This window comes from Magnolia sinica, chromosome 7, assembly GCF_029962835.1.
Source record: "Magnolia sinica isolate HGM2019 chromosome 7, MsV1, whole genome shotgun sequence".
Classification (NCBI taxonomy): Eukaryota; Viridiplantae; Streptophyta; class Magnoliopsida; order Magnoliales; family Magnoliaceae; genus Magnolia; species Magnolia sinica.
This window is the reverse complement of record NC_080579.1, coordinates 47,792,550-47,812,285: the sequence shown is the minus strand read 5'-3', so window position 1 is coordinate 47,812,285 and position 19,736 is coordinate 47,792,550. Positions and strand designations below refer to the sequence as shown.

The following is a 19,736-nucleotide window of genomic DNA, read 5'->3' as shown; positions in this document are numbered from 1 at the left end:
ATTTGTGGTGCCAAAATCACTGTTATATATAACTTGCATAAGTGAAGCTCTCTCAAGGATCAACATTCATGAACAAGCTAAGCTCACAACAAGCAAAGCTCACAAATACAAGGATCAATCTTGAATGCAAGAACTGCTCACAAGATAAGACTCAAGCTGCAAGACTTCAAGAAGAGTACAAGGCAGTTTGTAAAGAACTCAAGACACTTTCAAGATTGAGCTACATCAAGATTTCAACTACATCAAGACTTCAAGGCTCATACTTCAAGGTCACTAGTTCCTAATGTTTCAATGTCCTTACTTCATGGTTGAGGTTTGACTAACCTTAGGTTGACCTTAGAAGTAGGTCACTTTGGATACATAAATCGAATGTTTATTTTACATAAGTTTGGTCTGTTCTTCGACTAGTCCTAGGCCTTCTTCGACTAGTCATAGAGTTGCTTCGACCAGTCTAAGAAATTCCTCGATCAGTCGTGAGTTTGTTACAAATTTCGGATAAAATCTGTTAGGCTTCGACTAGTCCAGGAATCTGTTCGACCAGTCGAAGGAACAGTGTCGACTGCATCTTCGACCAGTCGAAAATCTTCGACTCAAAATCCAACGATGTTTTTCAGGTTCTTCGACCAGTCGAAGGAGACCTACGACCAGTCGAAGGAGACCTTCGACCAGTCGTAGAACGGTCAAAGCTTATCGCGCCTGATTTTTCAAATATCTGTTATTGCTTCGACTAGTCGAAGAGCTCCCTAGACCAGTCGAAGACGCGATCTGCTCACTTATAAATAGTGCACGAATCTCAGAAGAAATCATCGAATTAATTAATCCATTCAAGCCAATCTTCGTTGAACTTCTGAGAGATAATTCTGTGCTCCATCTAAGCTAAGTGTGCTTTTTTAATATTCTCTTTCCTTAGCTTTATTTAATTGATTTTGTTTCTGCTATTCCAATCTAATTTGATAAGAGGAATTGTTATTCCCTTTCTTTGGAATCAAAATCAATTAAGGCAAGCCCTATTTGGTTTAATTTAAAATCTATTAGAATTAGAACCATTGTAATTGAGTACTGGACATTGAACTTGGACATTCAATCATCTACTCTGATTTGGTTCTACCGGGCTGCTACAACGAAGGAGATAATCAAGTATTTTACATTTAATTGTAAATTCCTTTCTGTTTTGGTTTCTTTCAAGATTTGCCAGAAAAATCTTGTTGTATTGGTTACCTGAGGAGAGCCAGGAAAACTCAGAAGTGGGGTTTTTTAATTGTGTAAGCCCACAGACAAAGACACAATTGTAAAGGTTTTGGGTGAACCTGGGAAAACCTATTTTGTTAGTGAACGCTAATATCCCCTGTGTGAGGATATTAGGAGTGGAGTAGCATTCTGTGTGGCTGTTGTTTAACAGTTGGTGAACACACAGGCGAACCACTATAATCCCTTGTGTTGTGGTTGAATGATTTATACTTCTGATCTTTAATTATTCTTTTGTGGGATGTATGTATGGTGGTGAATGTTGTAATCATTTAATTCAAGCATTGTGAGAATTTTGTAATAGTTTAGAATTTATTTTCTGCTATTCCTTTATCAGCTTGATATTCAATTTCCTTTAAAAGTTGTTCCAGCAAGGTTGCCCTGCCATTTTTATGGTGTATGGCTGTCCCTAGAACAATACATTTGTGATTACAATTTATTTTAATTCAGTTTGTATTTATTTCTGTATTCCTCTTTGGTTTGAGATTTGATACAAAGATCTTTCTAGAAATAAGGTTGTCCTACCATAAACTCTGGTTTTTAGTGTAAGGTTGTCCTTAGAACAACATTTGTATCAACCTCTCAAGATCTGAATTTTGAGGTTATTTTACTTTCTTGCATTGTGATTTATTTTGGCTATCATATTCTTTTTAATTCCACTGTTATAAGTTTTATTTGGCAGTCCTATTCACCCCCCCTCTAGGACATATAGCTAGGCCTTTTCAGTCCCTGGCTTTTGGGGCACATGGTTGAAACATCTCAATTTTCTCTATATCCGTCTACCTACCATTGGGCTACTCTAAGGCTGCTAGTTAGAATCTAACTTATGCGGGAAAAAAAAAATTCAAATGCATTGATATATTGCCTGCCAAATAACATGGGCAACAACAGTCAAATTTGGATGCAATATTTTAAGTTGTTAACCACCCTCCCTGGATAATGGAAGGGGTGTTAATGGACTGGACACAGGCTGAGCAAAATAAATTTTTGAATAGGCCTGGCCTGCCAAGCACTACCAGTTCAAAATCCAAGTGCAAACTGACCAAGGAACGCCCTTTCTACATCCTAGATAATAGGTAGATTTTGCAGCTTGTATGTATTACTTGCCTATGGAAACCAAAAGACCTAAATCAGCCCACTTAACTCAGCTACATCTCATGGAACCTGACTTGCAAAAACGGTTCAGACCAATAACCACTTAAAGAGATCCCATTATTTAAGTACCAGACAAACTACCAGATGAAAAGCATGTCAAAGTTGGACAAGTTACCATATCTTTACTATATATAATGCCATAGTCAACATAATAGCAGTCATTTTTTACTTTCCCCTGATTGCATTGGATTCGATGACCAAATTTACTCCTAGAAGTGAGTTGCAAGCAGTGTTTTAAATAGCAATAGCGTGTAGCATAAGGTTCACCTCTCTAAAGCGTAAGGCATAAGCTACATAGCTATACACTATTACTAGATTTTTAATCAAAGTTCTGCTTGGTTGAAAACATTAATGTTGTAGTGAAGAATAACTTGTAATGTGAGCTACATAGGTGTAGTGTAGTCTATGTAGCGTGTAGCATTTGCAAATTATCATGTAACATAGGCTACACATGATTTAAGCTATTTTCATGAGTTACATAGCAATAAGGCTAAGCTACGTTACGTAGAGTAAGCTACACACTACATAGCAAAGCTATTTAGAGCACTGGGCTGCGAATAAGATTTCCCTTGACAAGAAAGGAAAGTTAAACAAACCACTCCCAAACAGGCCTCTGCATAGGGAAGAGATGTCAAGACAGACTAAACACAAACTGTTAAAATGCACTTTTAGCACCTCAAGAGGCTGCATCATCAAAGCCATATTCATTGCAGAATTGCCTTGCCTAATGGAAGCATGGACACACAAATAACTGTGTACTACAATCTGCCTCTTGGAACTGTGAATCATTGCCAATGACCTATTGGACACAAGTAAATGGATGTGATCCTATGCACAGCAGCAAAGCTACACAATTTGGAAGAGATGATCTCGGAGGAAATAGTATATATCGACGGTATTAACTTCCAAGTTACAAAAAGAAAAATGTAATGCTAATCTGTTGTATATTCAGTATCTACAGTCTTTCGTCATATATTGGCTCTTATAGTTAAAAAAGTTTTTTTTTTTTTTTTTTAAAGTAAAAAAGTAAAAACGAAAAGAGCAACAATATTATAAAGTGGAATAGAACTACTTTCAAGTTTCCACCCAAGATTGAAAGGCAGTTTGAATTTCGTCCCAGTGTGTTACCTTGTTAACATAATGGATAAACTTGTCCATTTGTTTGAACCAAGATTCAGCATATTGGTACTGAAAATCATCACCCATTGTCCACATTATGTGATTTGTACGTGTCACATTTGCCTGTTCATCAAAGCAAAATAAAATTACAACAGAAAGAGTGCATACAAGTATTAGATTAAATGCATGGGCTGCATTGTACTCTTATCAGAAACCACTACGACACTTCATATGAAGAGTACACAAAATTCTTACTTGAGTCCTAGCAGCATCAATGAAATCATTTATGCGTTGTTCAACATTGTAGTCATATAGACGAGGATCATCCTACAATTGTTCCATGATAGTAATGAGGAGATACAGTTATAACAAAATCCAGATGAGAACTATCATGAGAAGTAGGTACCTGGATAGGTGAAGTGTCATGATTGACTTCAATTTCATCATTGACTTCAAAATTGAAACCAGTTGGAGGACTATAATGAACAGGAAAGGCACTTGTGAAAATCTGGTGGATGGACAGCATGATATGTCAGCAAACTAAAGCAGTTTAAAATAATAAATAAATAACAGAACAAGAACTTGAAGTTTCATGCCTGAGAAGAAGAACCAAAAGTCTTTGACCCACGCCATATAACTTCAAGCGATTTATCCACCTTACGCTTTGCCCTGTCCTGGTAATCAATCCTTGCAAAGTATAGAGAATCGAAACCAAGCTACAGGAACAATATAGCCAATCGGATAATAAGTAATTTGTTCAATAGTCAACTGAGAATATTGACAGATGGATTTTTGAAAAGAGAGAAGTACCAGGTCCTGATGCATCAAGACATCCATAATGTCCAGATGTGACTGTCTGTACAAGTTGGGCCCATGTTTCTGTGATCCAGATAGCACTGATCTGATGGACCTTACAGCAGAAGGAGGATGCATCAAAATCTTCACATCAGACGATCCTAGCCTTCCACTCTTTAGCCTTTTAGCCTTTTAGCCTTTTTTTACCAAACAGTTGTTGCATTTCTTCCTATCTGAAAGAACTCAGGGCATCCCCATCCACAGTGGAGCCCATCATATCAAAAGTCTGGATATCTGACATAGGCTCCACTTGTAAAGACTGGCCTGTGCTGTGTATCTGGACACTAGTCATGTCATGATGCATCAGGAGCCTGTAATGCTCTTTTAAAAAATCAATATAGTGTTTGACATTGACAACAATATGTGGCGGATGCCAACATGATCATCATTAGAGGAAACAGAAATGCATTGACTGTTTGAGACTGTAGCAAAACATGCTTGTAGTAGAAACAAGTTCACTTGAAGAATGTAGTTGAATTAAAGAAGCAAGCATGGTCTAAAGTTAACAAGATCCAAAAAGCAAGTCAAATGTTTAGTACTTAACAGCATCAAGTACAAAATATTTTGCTAAGGTCTTAGTTTTTAGGATCGCGTTAAGTTAACACGATCCTAAAAACTAAGACCCTAGTGATCACCTAGACTCTAGCTTTAGGTAACCTAGGCAAGGTACCCCGCCCTAGGTGCCCTACAGTAGAGCCTGTGACAGCAGAGGCAGTAAACTGATTCTCTTCACTTTCCTAATTGTTCTCTTTGCTTTCACAGTTTCTCTTATTTATTTGTTTTATTCTCATTTCAGCGCTTTTAAATTCTAACCAATTTTATGAAGATCTAGCGATGGAGCCACTAATATTGGAAGAGGGTCAAGTCTATCCTAAAGGTGATGGAGCCACTAATGAGAGTACTCTGTCTTGTTGAAACCGACGAAACACCTACCATGGGCTTCCCATATGATGCCATGGATAAGGCAAAGTTGGCAATTCAACGTGATTGTAGAAGCTGAGAGTCTTATTGGAAGATTATCGACGGGAGATGGACAAGACAACTCCATCACGATCTTCATGCAGTAGGTTACTACCTAAATCCTAGGTACAAATATGCCCAATCATTTGTTGCGGATGATGAAGTTCATGTCGGGTTAAAGAATGTGATAAAGAGATTAGAGCCTGACTTAGATATGCAAATAAAGGCATTGAATGAATTAGATACATTTGAAAATCGCCTGAGTAGCTTTGAAGATGCCCTTGCACAGCATGCAGTATCTAGGTTGCAATCGGCCGAATGGTGGATTAATTTCAGAGAGAGTACGAAGGCTCTCCAAAAAAATTACAGTAAAAGTTTTGAGCCAAATAACGTATTCCTCTAGCTGCGAAAGGAATTGGAGTTGTTTTGCGCTTATTCATTCGAAGAATAGGAATGGATTACAAACTAAGATATAAGATATACTTGTCTTCATGCACTACAATATAAAACTAGGAATGCGACGACATCATAGGAGCATTACAGCCGCCGATGACGTAGACTACTGTCCAATAAACATGGACAAGATTTATGATGAGGATGACCTGCTTCTACCTTGGTTGGAAACGAGGGAAAAGCAAATTGAAGAGGATAGTAAAAAATTGAAAATTGATGACCCAGAAATGCGCACAGCGCAACAAAAGAGTCGTGCACATGTGTTGGACTCAATAAGAGGGGCAGCGTTTATGCCAAGTACGGCTCAAGATCAACAAAAGATAACGAGCAGTGGTAACGTGACCATGTCGGATGATGGTGATGATGACCCCCCTGCCCCTGGTGCTGGCACTTCTGGTGTTGCTCAGCACCCTATACAGCAGTATACAGATCGCGATGCCGATGAACATCGACGAGGTAGTACACAAGGTCGGACTTATGAGTGTACCGAGTCACAATACAGCCAGCAGGAGGAGGGTACATTTAGTGGTGCACTGGGTCCGGGAGGTCCGGAACATCAGCAGGCTCATGGTCCTGGTTATTATGATGGATATTTTTATGGTCAATTGGATTATAATTATGGTAGTTATACTAAGCCTGTTCCACCACATTCATGTTGGAGTAGTCCTCCCAATCAATATCCATATGATTATAAATATCCAGATCCAAATCCAAGTTACTCATCACAGGAAATGCACTCTCAATCTCAAGATTCTCAACAGCTGAGTACGGGCCAGTATGGCTATTCGACGGGCACTGGTGGATATCCTTACTCGGGGTCGGAGTCATTGCCTAGTCAGGATCAATCATCCTCCGATTTCGTTGATCTAGTATTTCCTTCTGGCACTGGATATTATGGATATGCAGCACCTCCACCTATTAGACAGCCTCAGCCTGATAATGATGATGACGATGACCATGACGATGATGTGGAGGTCGAGCAACCACAAAAAAACATATTTTCATTTTGGTGGTTACTTGTGATTGTAAGTATATATTTGTATTAAGGTAAGTATTTGCAGCAGACATCTCACAGCAATATTATTACAAGAAGCCAAGCTCCCATGACAACCAATCAAGTAATCCTTAATCAAGTTGCAGGGGAGTATATCAGATACTACTATTTTTTTTTTTTTAATATTCTTGACTTGAGGACGATAGGTCACAAACATGAATCACAGTCACAGCCACATGTAAGATATTTTCATATTGCAAACACCACATGTAAGATATTTTCAAAAATTCCTCAAAAATAATTGCAAACACCACATGTAAGATATTTTCATATTACATTCATTTTAATATATCTATCATTGATAGTAGATAGTTAGAAAATTAAATATATGAATTTTGTAGTCAAATTCAGGTTATCTGGTTCATAAATTCATCAGACAGTCCGATACAACTTCCACCAAAGAGTGGACCGTTACACCACTATAAACATGTTCCAATTTATAAATGAATGCATATTTGGAATGCTTAGAATATTCCGGATTTAATCCATATTTTTTTGGCAAAAAAAAAAAAATTTGCACCGTTACGCCACCGTATCACCATTACACCCCCGTATCCGTATCGGTATCAAAGGGCACCATTACGCCAACTGATACCGATACAGGATACCTTGGGTTACATACATATTTAATTTTGTGTTTGGATACAAAGATTGCAACTGATTTGCGAGAAATTGAAAATTTTAGATTTTTCTCAATTTTCTGCAACTTGACCCATCTCCCCCAAATCTCTAAATCGAAGTTCCAATGATTTTTCATGGAAAACATGAAGAGTCATAGATTTGTAACCATCTAATACTAGTTTAACATGATTTATAGCAAAAACATGGATAAAAAATTGAAAATGTTCATTGAATCGAATAGGTAGGATATATTGACACTACTTGTGTGTTTCGTATCGCATAGGTGAGATACAAGATATATCGTGGGATATATCGGCTGATATCGTCAATATTTAAAACACTGGGTGGAGGTACACTCACTCACACCATACATAATGGCCCCCCATGGGAGACTATATTACGAAGGCATATTTGCATCTCCGGGATTCGAACACAAGACCTTCCTCTTTGATACCATGTGAAACAACCAATTACTCTAAAAGCTTGAGCCGTTATAGGATGGTGTACCAATGTATATCAAGGGACTTTAATAATGGCAATTGAGCTCAGTTCACCAAGTGGCCCAGTCGAGCACAATCACCATTTCGCTCAATGCAAATATAGCAAGTCCAAAATACGCCCTAATGTATATGAGATCATTAAAAGTGTGTTACCTCAGCTCCCAACAAATAAGCTTGTACGGCAGAATGCCCAAAAGCATCGATCTGCCATCCAACACGTGGAACCTTGTTGAATTGATTCTTTATCAAGCGGTGACCTAGAGTTGTTTGATCGATCATATCTATGTAATGGCATGTTGCCTCATCATGCATGCACCAGCCACCATTTCTAAGCAACAATTTGCAAATTACTATGAAAGCATAAAAACAAAAAATAAATTCAATTCAATTTCAACAGCAAAAACTAGTAAGAGAACTTAAGAACTGCATACATGAACTCGAACTGGCCAAAGTCTACCAATTTCTTCACTACTTCATGTGTTTCCTCATTTTGCTCATCCCACCAGCGTTGGAAAAAAGCCTATAGATATCAAAATTGACTAGTGAAGATAATCAATCATTTTTCCAAAAAAAAAAAAATCTAAATACAAGGTATAGATAGATTAAAAAACTATGAAAAAGCTTGAATATTAAGGAAGACCTTGTGTCCCTGGTGTTTTTATGTTGAAGAAAATAATCCCATCATATGCATCTTTTACTAGACCAGCATTACTTTCTTATAGTGTTCATGTCATGGAGTTTTGCTAATCGACATGTGTGAGGCAGACCATATTCCACCACATCTGCAACATGGCACATTGATGTGAGAACCAAGCCACCCATCGAGTGGCCCCCAACTTCTTAAATGCCTTGGACCAAAATCAGGCAAGTCCACTAATCAGATAGGCCACAATATAAAGCAATTCAACAGCTAAAAGAACCTTACCACTTTTTTCTAAGATTTCCTTTTGTTTATAATATTGTAGCACATGTGATGGGTGCTCCAGCCTAACTTTGGGACTATGGCATCTACACAGAGGGACTCACCTAAACCTAATGGACAGCTTGGATTTGGCACTGCCACATTGCAACATGAGGTGGTGTGTCGATGGGGCTGCTTTATACACACGTGGGACTAACAAACCTCTATTTTATAATATGTTATAATTCCCCCTATCCATCCCATCATCGTCAAAGCCTTATCCCAACTAATTGGGGTCAGCTACCTTGTATCCAACCAAGCTTAGATTAATCACACTAGTGCTCTTTATTAGTCCATTTACTTTCAGTTTCATCATCACCCAAATCCAGTTTGTTCACATGTTCATTCAACTTCATGAATTTTTCATTCTCTAATATTAGTTTAATCCATGTATGTCCAATGTTTGTTGACTAAAAATCAGATTTCTCATTTTTCTACTATGTCCCTTTAGTGAAGGCATGGCTTAATTAAACGATCAGATAGGGTTCACTCTATCCACAATAGTAGTTCTGTTGGATTTCATCTTCTCCTCTGCATGGCAATTTTTAATGTGTTCTCCCTGACCAAATAATGCTGCTGCTGATGATGATAACGACTGACTTTTTGTGTTTCTTGCTTAACCTGTTTTACCTTTTTTAGGCGGAATTGCCTTTTTTTCCATCTACAGTTTTGGTTTTTCTTTTCTTTTTTTCCACCATAATTTCCCCCCCCCCCCCCCCCCTTCAATTGTCAGGTAGTAAAAAACATGAAAGCTATTATAAATAAATAAATAAATAAAAAGTCAAAACTAATGCAAATCGTGCTAAATAAAGAAGATAAAATACATAAATTCTTAAGTCTACCATATACATTATACATGGAAAGATAAATGGGTGATGTTACAAGAGTTCCTATTAAACAACCAAGCCACATGGTTGTTAGCCCAATTATGGATGCTAAGATTCAAAGACAGATGATGTTCCATGGCCCTGGGCAACAGAAAGGAAATACACAGGCGGCCAAAATACTGGAATTGTTTGCGAGATGAGATTTCAGTCTCATCACACATCCACAGGCCCCACCTTTCAATGATCCAAATGTCTCATCTGCAATGAACTTCTCAATGAGAAGATCCCAACCATCCTTTCAATGGACTTTTCTGGCATAGGGGTCATTGGCTTTTTCTTTTTTCTTTTAATTTTTTTAATATTCATTTCTAGATCAAGTATCAGGTTGAAAGGATTGACGGATGGGGCTCACTGCAGCAGCATCCACCATGGTGGGACCCACCAGATGAACTGCCTTGATCATGAAAAAGTGGGACCAGCCTGTTTGGAATGTTGATCAGATGAAAATGTTGATAATTTGCCGAGTATCACAAACTACATCTTGTCTATACCTGTATCAACATTAAGACTAAAAATCAAGAAACATTGTAAAGGCATTCGTTTCACCTGCTCAGCAAAAACAAACTTCCGATTAGGATCTTTTAGCAATGAAACAACCAGTGAATCCAATATATTCGCAACACAAGCACCCTACAAATACGAAATAAATTAACAAATGAAACTCATCATTCAAACAGGGGCCACAAACTGCATGATTTACAGTACTCTTAAACAATCATGACCCATCCTCCATAAAAGTGGCATATATGCAAGTCAATCCAAACTTTCCAATTTGTCAGCCCCATGATGATCATAACCACCCAATTGGTGGCTGTGGTATGTGTTGGTTTTGATTGTTGTTTTTGAAAAATAAAAGAGAGAGAGGGAGAAAAAGTTACCTCGTCTTTGAAAAGCTGCTTGTGGGAATAGTCCCACATCGGATAGATATGAGGATTTTTTTTCCTCCTTTATATTAGAAATCATGTAGATAGCTTTTGTTAGCTTTTGGGTATGGTATGCCAAAGACCAAACGAGCACGCACGCCCGCCCGCATCGTTCGTACGTGCCGGGCCGGGCTCAGGGTTGTCTACATGAGTATTTTTATTCTCTCATTATTTTTGTGCCTTTTGACCAAGTCTTGCGGATTCTAGACGCATGTTACAATAACGGTATAGTAACCATTCATTGTAACGTTGACAACCACCTCAGCGCCAAGTGTCTGCCACGTGGGCATGAGGTATTACTATATAATCTCTCTTAAGGAGAAAACCTAAGAGATATTAACATGAAAACCCTAACCCTAGCCACATTCTTTCTCTGCCTTCTTCGGAAAACCAAAATAGATTTATTGTTTTTTCGATTATTAGATTTTTTGCCATATACTGAGCATCAAACCATTGTGGTGTTGGAGTCGGCCATTATAGCTGATCAGCAATTGTATCCTAAAGGCAGGGCGCAACAACGTGTCTGGATCGATCTTCTATTTCCAGAATAAGGTGCGAATTGTCTTCAGGAGAGAAGCCCGGTTCCTCGCCTCCGTTGGTTCTTCATTTCCTTTATTATTATTAATTTTCTGGAGAAATTAGGTGCACACGTTCGTACTTTTATTTACCTTTTAAATCTTAATTTATTTACTGCTTTAGATTACATTTATTGTTGATATTTTGGGTACATGAACAACAATCCGAAGACAAATCGATAATGTATCCTTTGTACTGTTCTGTAATCTCTTGTTGTTCCAGATCTGTCTTAATTCGGATCAGTTTGCCGATCTAATTTCATTCAGATATGCTTGTTAATTTAATTCATAATTCGGATTTGTTTGTTGATCTAGTTTAATTCAGATCTGCTTGTTAATTTTATTTACATTTTAAATCTATTTACTGATTTAATTTGGATGCCATACCTACTTACTGTTATGGTCTGATTTGATCAGATCCGATCAAACTGATCTGACCTTTTGATTAATTTGATTTGATCTGACCTTTTGATTGATCTGATCTAATCTAACCTTTTGATTGATCTGATCTGATCTAGCCTTTTTGTCTGATCTGATCTGATCTAACCCTTTTGTTTGATCTGACATTCTGTTTGATATGATCCGATATGTCATTCGATTTGATCTAACATGTTAAAACAAATCTACTTTACATCTTTTTAAGAATTGCATAGATAATCAATTATAAGTGATTTCGTTAAATATAATCCATTTGTTGCATATATAGTCCATTATTTGTACTGCGATTAGATCTATCTGCTTTGTATATCATCAATATTGAGCACAACTTCAAGATTAGATCTAATTTTCTTATTCAAATCAGTTTGCTTAATTCCTCATTTATTTCAATATTATTATTGCCTTTCTTTAATCTATCTTATACGGTTTAATATATCTTAGTTGAAACTGTTAGATGGCAACTTCCAAATGCCACTCCCAATCTTCTATGATTATAGATCTGTTTGACGAGTCTAATTCAAAAGATGGGAGAAAAAGATTTTCTCCTTCGCAAAGAAAAACTTCTCTATATACTCAAAGAGGACTTGAATATTGTAGAACCAATTCGTAGTTGGAAGTTGAAAAAATGGGAAGAAGATTAATTATGTAGAGATCACATCCTTAACTGTATGATCAATCCAACGTTCAACCTATATTGTGACTTCAAGTCATCTAAGGATCTCTGGAAAACCTTAATTAAAAAACATCACACTAAAGAGGTTGGATCTAAGAAATATGCAATTAGTTGTTTTAACCGCTACATGATGGTAGACGACAAATCTGTCGTAACTAGAACCGAAGAATCCAACTACTCTTCAATGAGGTATTACAAGAAGGTACTAAAGTAGATGAGTAATATCTTTTAGCCTCTGTCATTGACAAGCTACCTCCTATGTGGAAAGAATTCCAGAAAGACCTTAGATGGAAGATTGATGAACTCATAATGGATAGGCTGATAGTGGACATTCGTATCGAAGAAGCACAACAGTAAGATCGCAAGGAAGACAGTCGTACTAAGGTCCACAATGTTGAGACAAAAAATCCAGACTTTAAGAAAACATCCCAAACTAACCAAAAGGCCGGAGCTAACCATGACCTGAAAAAACCACACAAAAAGTCTATGAAATCAAAGGTCAAATTAGGATGTTTGTGTGGTATTCCGGGCCATTACGCTCAAAATTGCAGACATCGTAAAAGGAGGAACCGAGCCAACATAGTAGAGGCTGACAAAGCTGAGGAGAAGGAACAGTTGGTAGCTATGATCACAGAAACTTGTGCAGTTGATTGAGTGAAGGCTGGTGGCTCGACTCAAAAGTGGCAAGGCACATTGGGTCAGACCGAACATGGTTCAAATACAAACCATCCCAGCATCACCAAGTTATTCATCTTGCTAGTTCCACAACTGCAAAGGTGGCTAGGAAAGGAACCATGATTCTAAAGTTCATGTCTGGACGAGAACTAGATCTAAATAATGTTCTACACATCCCAGATATGAGGAAAAATCTTGTATCTCATCACTTACTTGATGAAGCTAGCATTAAGGCTATAACTAAGTGTAGACAAGTAGTGTTTTCCAAGAATGGGAAATTTGTGGGGAAGGCTTATAAAGTAGATGGCATGTATAAACTTTCTGTTGACTATAATAAAGCTTCTTCTTCTACTGCTTACATAGTTAGTATTTGTAATGAGAATGTTTGGCATGGTAAATTGTGTCACATCAATATCAAATATGTGAAATGCATGAGTTCTTTGAAACTCATTCCTAAACTAAGTGACTTAGGTCTATTAGGCAAACGTGTGCACTGTAGCAAGCCTAAAATAGCTAGAAAACCTTTCAAATCAATTGAAAGGAATTCCAAACTAATAGGCTTGGTACACTCAGATATTTGTGACCTGAAAGGAACCCAGACTAGAGGTGGTAAAAGGTACTTTATTACCTTTATAGATGACCGTTGTAGGTTTTATCACATATATCTCATTAGGTCCAAAGATGAAGCCCTAAATAGGTTTGAAGTTTATAATGTTGAAGTAGAAAATCAACTTAGTGGTAAGATCAAAATTCTTGGAAGTGATAGAGGAGAGTATACCTCCCAAGCCTTTAGTGACTTTTGTGAGGGGATTTTACATCAATACATTGCTCCATATACCCCTCAGGAAAATGGAGTCGTCGAGAGAAAAAATAGAACCATGATAGATCTAGTAAATGTAATATTTGGCTCTTCTGGTTTACCTCATAATCTATGGGGCGAGGCTATTTTAACTATTACCCATATCTTAAATAGGATTCCATCTAGCAAATCAGATAAAACTCTATACGAGCTATGGAAGGGCAAAGCCCTTAACCTAAATTACTTTAGGACTTGGGGATGCCTAGCCAATGTGAGATTAGTTTATCCTAAATGACAAAAGACAGGAGATAAAACTATTGGTTGCATATTTGTTGGATACGCACTTAATAGTAAAGTCTATAGGATCTTAATATTAAGTGATTCTTATATAATAGAATCAAGAGACACTGACTTTTTTAAGGATTCCTTTCCTTGTAAGTCGGAAACTAGTATGGGTGATCCTTTAGACTTCGGGTCTATAATTGTCGATTTATCCAAATCCTCGGGTTCCAACGAACCCGATGCATTACCTAGAGCTAGTAAGAGGGCTAGAATAGCAAAGGATTTTGGACCTAATTTCTTTACTTACAATGTAAAGAGTGATCTAGTTTCATTCAAAGAGGCCATGTCTTCTCATGATGCCTCCTTTTGGAAGCAGGCCACAAATACCGAGATGGACTCCATTATGGTTAATCATACATGGAATTTAGTTGACTTATCTGATGGTCTAAAACCACTCGGTTGTAAGTCGGTTTTTAGAAAGAAGCTAAGACTTGATAGTTCTATAGATAAATATAAAGCTAGACTAGCAACCAAGGATTCAGACAAAAGGAATGAATAGATTTCTTTGATACATATTCTCCCATATCTAAGATCACATCTATTAGAGTGTTGATTGCTATTGCATCTTTATATAATTTGATTATATATCAAATGGATGTCAAAACTTCCTTTTTACATGGAGATCTTGATGAGGAGATCTACACGGAGCAACCTAAAGGGTTTGTAGATCCTACTCAACCTTTAATGGTATGTAGATCAGTTAAATCATTGTATCGTCTTAAACAGGCTCCTAAGCAGTGGCATGCTAAATTTTACTCAATTCTCAACGATGATGGCTTCAACATAAACGAAGTAGACAAGTGATATTTTGGATACATGAACAACAATATGGATGCTATAAAAGGAAATTATCAACAGTCTTAACTCAACATCGAATATCAAGTGGTTAAGATCATCCAGTCATTGAGATTTTTGGAATATTCTCCATGCACGATGTGTTACCCATGATTCGGACGGTATGGATTGACTTGCATTTATGCCACATGTACGGTGCATGAGCTATCGCCATTTAATAAATGCCAGAAATCACCAATGGCGATGTTGCAAGTAGGTGAAGACTACAATTGTAGTTCACCACCATTTTTTAACCACTTGTGAATCATCCAACATGGATGTGGCATGCACGCAACTCAATCCAGACATCCCGACTGGTGAGCCCCATTGTTGAGCAGATGACAAAAATCACATTCATTGGAGGACCCGAACAATCTAAGCCATGAAGCTCATTGCAAACTCAACACTCCAAAAATCACATTCATTGGAATATCCTAACCATCCGATTGGCGGCCATCCAATGGACAGCCAAAAAGGAAATACTTGCCAGTTCAAATCCAACATCCACCAACCAATGGTTAAGATCATCCAATCAGTGTGAATCTCAGGGCATGCTCCTTCTATAACTGGGGTCTTTGAAGGAGTGTTTAACTTAAACAAACCATTGTCCAACCTACTCAAATTAACTCAAAATTTTCCTCCAAAACCACCAAAATCATTAAAATTAAAAAAGAAAATATACTTCTCACCTGAATACTGTTATTTGATCCAACATAGTACTGATCGATCGTCTTCAGCCATCCGACATCATCATGCGAATGCGGGACCAGATGAACATTCAACTTCCCTTCCACAGGCCCAGCTCTAGTCTCATACTTGAGAAACCCAGCCCAAACACCGCCAGATACAGCCAAAACGATCACGAGAGCAAATAGAAATCCCGAGTTTAGACTCGCCATCCTTCGAATCGGATTCTGCTACGATCGGATATGGAGAGTTTATACGAGTTGGATTGATTTGGAAAGAAGAGAGGGTACAGGTGGTGCTGATTACATCAGGGGGTGGAAATGCAGAAGAAGTAAGCATTGTTTCATCCTTTGGCATTTTCTAGCCGGCCTAGGTTTGAATTTTGTATGAGGCTGTAACGGCGGCTATTTTTGGATTATCCGCCATGGATGAGAGATGGGTAACAAGCGGAGTTTATGCTGGAAACTTGTGGAGGCACCTCTTTTGGATTGGGACGCGAGTTGCTTGTAACCTAACCAAGCGGATTGCGTACAGAGTAAACTCTGTGGGGCCCCACCTTGTTTGTATTTTTCTTATCCACGCCATCCATCCGTTTTCACAGCTCATTTCAGGGCATGATCCCAAACTTGAAGCACATCCAAAGCTTTAGTGGAACAGACCACAGAAAATAGTGGGGATAATGACCTCCACCGTGGAAACCTTCCTAGGGCCTCAGTGATGTTTATTTGTCATCCAACCTGCTCATAAGGTCATGAGGGCAAAATTAAATATCGGCTCCATCCAAAACTTCTGTGGCCCCAAGAAGTTTTCGATGGTAATCATTCATTTACACTGTTTCTTGTGGTGTGGTCCACTTGACAATTAGATATGATTCAAATTTGGTGTCATTCCCTAAAATAATATAAAAAAATGGAAAATTTGGTGTCATTCCCTAAAATAATATAAAAAAATGGACGGAAAATTTTAAATAAGACACATACATAATGGTGGCCCTCACAGAGTTTACTCAGTGCCTCACTCCTAGGTAACCCAAACCTCTGTGCGGCCCACCTAGATGTACATGTGGCATCCACTGTCCATCAGTTTTGCCGCATCATGTTAGCATGTGAGGCTGGGGATGCTAGTGGGAGGTTCCCCTGTACGATGCCTCTTCCCCTCCTTTTATAGCCATTTGGAGAGACAGGCTCGATCATCATGAGCCCAGGCTGGATGCAAAGTTAGGCTTGTGCGAGCCATGTCATCACATGGGTCATAGATGGGTATACATAAGATGAGTCATGAATGGGTTATGGATGGGTGAGGGCACATGTCATGACATGGGTGAGGGCATGTGTGAGCCTAGCCATGGGTGGGGGGAGTGAGTGGACGGTCAAAACCCAAAACCCGTGAAATCCACCTAGAAATCAATTTTTCGGACAAAGATGGAGGTGGCACAACAGTCTTTGTAACACCCCGACCCCTCTGGTAAGAAATTGTCCGCTTTGGCTGGCACAATGTCCACCTTCACGGTTTTGTTCTCGCAGGTGGAAACGGTTAGCGAACCACCTACAAAACCCGTCGTACCCTTGAAGGCCGAAGCCCCATATATATACCAAGATCTTAGGCTCTCCCTTTCCGATGTGGGACTGGACACCTACATCCTTGATAGCTGGCTCGTCACCAACCGGGTTGGTGAGGAGCCAACTGTCAAGGAGGTGGGTGTCCAGTACTACATCGGAAAAGGAGAGCCTAAGATCTTGGTTTATATGTGGGGCTTCGGCCTTCAAGGGTAAAACACGTTTTGCGGGTGGTTCGCTAACTGCTTTCACCTGTGATAACAAAATCGTGAAGGTGGACATTGTGCCAGCCAAAGGGGACAATATCTTACCGGAGGGGCCGGGGTGTTACAAATAGTATCAGAGCGAGGGCGCTCTGTCTCCCGAGGTGGGGTAAGTCCCTTCCCAGCCGGGTTGGTAACGAGCCAGCTGTCAAGGAGGTGGGTGTGCAGTCCGACATCGGAAAGGGAGAGCCTAAGATCTTGGTCTATATGTGGGGCTTCGGCCTTTAAGGGTAAGACGTGTTTTGCGGGTGGTTCGCTAACCCTTCCACCTGCGAGAACAAAGCCGTGAAGGTGGACATTATGCCAGCCAAAGCGGACAATATCTTACCGGAGGGGCCGAAGTGTTACAAATGGTATCAGAGTGAGGGTGCTCTGTCTCCCGAGGTGGGGTGAGTCCCTACCCAGCCGGGTTGGTGACGAGCCAGCTGTCAAGGAGGTGGGTGTCCAGTCCCACATCGGAAAGGGAGAGCCTAAGATCTTGGTCTATATGTGGGGCTTCGGCCTTCAAGGGTAAGACTCATTTTGCTGGTGGTTCGCTAACCGCTTCCACCTACGAGAACAAAACCATAAAGGTGGACATTGTACCAGCCAAAGCAAACAATATATTACCGGAGGGGCCAGGGTGTTACAAATAGTCCCTGCCCAGCCAGGTTGGTGACGAGCCAACTGTCAAGAAGGTAAGTGTCCAGTCCCACATCGGAAAGGGAGAGTCTAAGATCTTGGTCTATATGTGGGGCTTCGGCCTTCAAGGGTAAGACGCGTTTTGCGGGTGGTTCGCTAACCGCTTCCACCTACGAGAACAAAACCGTGAAAGTGGACATTGTGCCAACCAAAGCGGACAATATCTTACTGGAGGGGTCGGGGTGTTACAAAATGGTATCAGAGCGAGGGCGCTGTCTCCCGAGGTGAGGTGAGTCCCTGCCCAGCCGAGTTGGTGACTAACCAGCTGTCAAGGAGGTGGGTGTTCAATCCCACATCGGAAAGGGAGAGCCTAAGATCTTGGTCTATATGTGGGGCTTCGGCCTTCAAGAGTAAGACGCGTTTTGTGGGTGGTTCGCTAACCGCTTCCACCTGCGAGAATAAAACCGTGAAGGTGGACATTGTGCCAGCCAAAGCGGACAATATCTTACTAGAGGGGTCGGGGTGTTACGGTCTTCGGGCCAAAACTAGCACTCAGCACAGTGATGGGCCATACCTTGGCTCAATCCCATTGGTTGCCTTTCTACAATTGAGGGCCCACCCAAGTTACAGTTCCAAGTAGTTATGTTTTTATTATGGGGTGTCTACAGATGTCCCTCTTATGCAGAAGTTGTAATACGACCGAATGCCAAAGCGAGTGGACACCCCACCAGGAGTAGATGAAGAGGCATTCGGTTCCTTTGCTTGTCAGTGTTATGAACGAGAAGGTTGCTTGGTTAAAAGCTTAACTAAGACAATTTATGAGGATGGGGAAAACATTGCAACATCTAATTACAACCATTTCACAACTTTGATTGGTGTACGCAACGAAGGAATTTATTGGATTGAATGTTTGAGTGATTAGAGCCCATGCGCACACAACTTTACGAGGATAACATGTGTTGGATTTGGAAGAGTAATTTTCTTAATGCTGCACAATCCCCTGAGATCGCTTGCAAGCGTATTGTTTGTAATGGGTAGTTGCCCGCACGTTTTGCAGCTTTACAGACCTCCCATATTATAATGCAATAGTTTTACAAGTGTCCCAACCTAGATAGAGTTGTCTGGATTATGCTTTTAGCCATTTGAGTTCTGAAATTTGTCATTATGGTTTGTAAAAGATCTGTTCACAGGTTGTAGCACGATTATGCTAATCCATGTGTGTGTGTGTGTGTGTGTGTGTATATATATATATATATATATATATATAGAGAGAGAGAGAGAGAGAGAGAGAGAAATTTACAACTGTACAACCCATTTATGGCCCATTTACATTTGTAAGCCCACTTCTTTTTACCTTTCAAGAATAAGCCCCATACGTATGGATGGCTTCCCAAAGGTCGAAAATGCCCCTGCTTTTCCTTCCGCAGGAGGATCGGGTGGTGCTCGAAGACAAGCGCTAACGCTCCTCGAACTCTAAGTTGTACGAACGGTTCAAAAGAGATCAAAGTTGCATGGGCCCCCCAGTTATGTATTTATTATA

At 39.5% G+C, this 19,736-nt stretch overlaps 1 protein-coding gene across 15 annotated transcripts in view; it reads right to left on the bottom strand.

Annotated features, from left to right (window-relative positions):
* The window catches only part of LOC131251328 (alpha-mannosidase-like), a 150,827-nt gene extending 134,491 nt beyond the window's left edge, over positions 1 to 16,336 (bottom strand). For 2 of the 15 annotated variants that reach the window (XM_058252000.1, XM_058252010.1), the window contains exons 1-8: positions 15,759 to 16,336; positions 10,357 to 10,440; positions 8,394 to 8,482; positions 8,116 to 8,290; positions 4,116 to 4,235; positions 3,926 to 4,027; positions 3,775 to 3,846; positions 3,529 to 3,642 (exon numbers count right to left, since the gene is read on the bottom strand). In XM_058252000.1, the coding sequence (XP_058107983.1) occupies positions 3,529 to 3,642; positions 3,775 to 3,846; positions 3,926 to 4,027; positions 4,116 to 4,235; positions 8,116 to 8,290; positions 8,394 to 8,482; positions 10,357 to 10,440; positions 15,759 to 15,968 (966 nt within the window). In that variant the 5' untranslated portion in view covers positions 15,969 to 16,336. Of the gene's footprint in view, positions 1 to 3,528; positions 3,643 to 3,774; positions 3,847 to 3,925; positions 4,028 to 4,115; positions 4,236 to 4,329; positions 4,644 to 8,115; positions 8,291 to 8,393; positions 8,483 to 10,356; positions 10,441 to 15,758 lie in introns of those variants that run through there. The other 13 variants (XM_058252005.1, XM_058252009.1, XM_058252006.1 and 10 more) reach the window with 13 other exon arrangements.
* Positions 16,337 to 19,736: the final 3,400 nt, after the last annotated feature.